General features: G+C 39.3%; 1 protein-coding gene across 2 annotated transcripts in view; it reads left to right on the forward strand.

Annotated features, from left to right (window-relative positions):
• LOC138010790 (serine protease 23-like) overlaps window positions 1–2,500 on the forward strand; it is a 26,999-nt gene that overhangs the window by 3,928 nt on the left and 20,571 nt on the right. For both annotated transcript variants that reach the window (XM_068857767.1, XM_068857768.1), the window contains exon 2: window positions 2,242–2,448. In XM_068857767.1, the coding sequence (XP_068713868.1) occupies window positions 2,242–2,448 (207 nt within the window). The remainder of the gene's footprint in view (window positions 1–2,241; window positions 2,449–2,500) is intronic.

The following is a 2,500-nucleotide window of genomic DNA, read 5'->3' on the forward strand; positions in this document are numbered from 1 at the left end:
GCAGCGTTGAAAATGAAAAAAAAATTCGTTCCTTTCTACGTTTTACGTTGTCTGCTTCACTTTCGTTCTTAGACAGCGCTGGATATTTTCAAAACGGTGTTTGCGGAAAATAAACACCACGCCAATCTTCGGTTTTCCACGTGGGCGGCAACACTACGTGTCAAATTCCTAATTCACCGCAAACAAGACGCCTACAAGGGCGTATCCATGGAATGCGCAAACAGTTAACACAAATTGTCCAGTTACAGTGAACTGCAACTACAGGTAAACTTCGGAAAATGGCGCGAGATTACTAGAAAGATAAATCTGTAACATAACTTGAAGTCGTTTGTTGTAAAAACTCATTGTTAATGTTACTAAATTTGCAAATGCAATCAACGAAGCCCTATTAGCGGGTTATCAGTATACGGGTTTTTTATTTACTTATTTATTTTTTTAAAGGAGACTTTATTTAAATCCCACAGTTTTACTTGCTTCTTTAACTCCGTTCATCCAAAAATTACAAGATCTGCCTTAAATCGGAGTTAATAGAGGGGACTCTGCTTAAATCATCCGACAAACTTATTACAAATCATAGTTCAACAACTTATCATCCTGGGCCAGTTGTTCAAAAGCCGATTAACGCTAATTTCAGATTAAAAATTAACAGGAGTTTTATTCTCTACTCCCAAATGCTGTTCAAGGCTGATTTTCGGTAAAACTTTACATTAGAAGAAGTCAATCTTGAAAAGCAAAAATAAGCAAAGGAAACTTTTACCAAAACGTTGAAAACATAGACCGTATTCATAAATGGCGGCTAAGTAATTATTCTTTTGTCTTTATGCTAATCACCCTGACTAGCCTCGTTTGCACGAACAAAATTCAAAAGAATATTTGCTCCAAAGTGAGGCTAGTGAATAAGAATAATTTCTTGGTCGCCATTTATAAATACGGTCTATGAAACAAAAGGTTGCGCTAATCCTGGATTAAGTTAATCGGCTTTCGAACAACCGGGCCCTGTATTCGAAGTCCGGTTCCGTAATCCTGGTTTAGTTCCTTGCAAACTGTTTAAATCTGCTATGGCGAAGACAAAAAGACACTTGTTCCTTGCCAACTGTTAAAACCTGCCGTGGCGAAGACAAGAAGACAACATCTGTACTCCATTTCTCTCAATGCTCTAAAATTCCGTAGTTGCGTGTTCTATAGTCCAATAAGAATTAAAAGATCTGTCATTTTACGGTTGACCCACGTTAATTTTTTTATATCTCGTCGAGAATGCTGTAAGTAACATTTCCGAGCTTCAAGATTTCAGTATTTTCTGTTAGAGAATTCCCCCAGAACTCCCTACAAGTTAGCGTTATAGTTACAGTTTTTGTTTTTCTCTTTACCTATACATTCCTGTGACCTTAAGCTTTTTTACCGCGCTAACAGACTTCAAGCGTTTTCATTGATGTCTCAATCTTGGTGTATGTGCTCACATTCAATTTAAGCAATTCTAATTACATTTATTTACGGTAGGAACGGGAAATGAAGGCAGGAGGTGTTACATTCTCGCGTTCATCGCTGTTCTATCGTGCTTGATCGACAAAATCGATTCACAGGAGGCTCCGGTTGCTAGCTCTTAGTGCAGACGAAGATCACTTGAGGGATACTTTTTTGTGCTAATTCAGTCTGAGAACGCAGCAATTCCAAGAAGAGAATTGGTTTGCGTGTTGGCATGTTTGTGTGGGTTTTCCCCATTACCTTTTGGGCGAAAATAAAGTGACATGCATGTTATATATCTGACATGACAGTCTCAAGGCAAGAGCTTCGTGACAGATACGTGGCTAATTACCATATCTGACTGCGATGAAAATGACCATCACCCAGTAATGGACTCTTGCATTCAAGCGAATTTGAAACGTGGTCTGCCACAGGCATCCCACGTGATAGATAGATGAGAACCTCTCGGCGCAGAGTAGAAAACCAACAAAGCCAACTTACTTAGGACGCGAAGTTTGAAAATTGAGCCCGGGCCACATTGGTGAGAGACGAGTGCTCCCAATACTATGCCAGTCTCCTTTCCCTGCTAAAAGGGTTCAAGGTTTCAACCAGTTTTCATTTCGTATAGTCTGACCTAATTAAGTCAAAATGACCTTTTGTGTGACGTGGTTCATATGCAATGATGGCAAAGCCAATGAATTTTACAGCATTGCATTATTCAAAGATCAACACTCAGTCACTCGTAAATTAAATAACGAGCCTATTTATATCTTTTTGTAGGTTTTAGAAGCCACTGCAGAGTCAAAAGAGATATTTCTCATTACAGCAAGCGATTTCACATTCCAAATATAGTAGCATCGCAAAAGTTTCCTTTTTCAGTTGCGGTGAAACTGAACACAGGATGCACTGGCGTAACCGTCACGGAACGTCACGTAATCACAGCAGCACATTGCGTCACCTCTAATGCTGCTTCTGGACGAAAGATAGGTAAAGGAGTTACAGTTTTTATGGGTCGTTTGAAACCACTCTGTAAAGAAAC

The sequence above is a fragment of the Montipora foliosa genome, chromosome 7 (assembly GCF_036669935.1).
Source record: "Montipora foliosa isolate CH-2021 chromosome 7, ASM3666993v2, whole genome shotgun sequence".
Taxonomy (NCBI): domain Eukaryota; kingdom Metazoa; phylum Cnidaria; class Anthozoa; order Scleractinia; family Acroporidae; genus Montipora; species Montipora foliosa.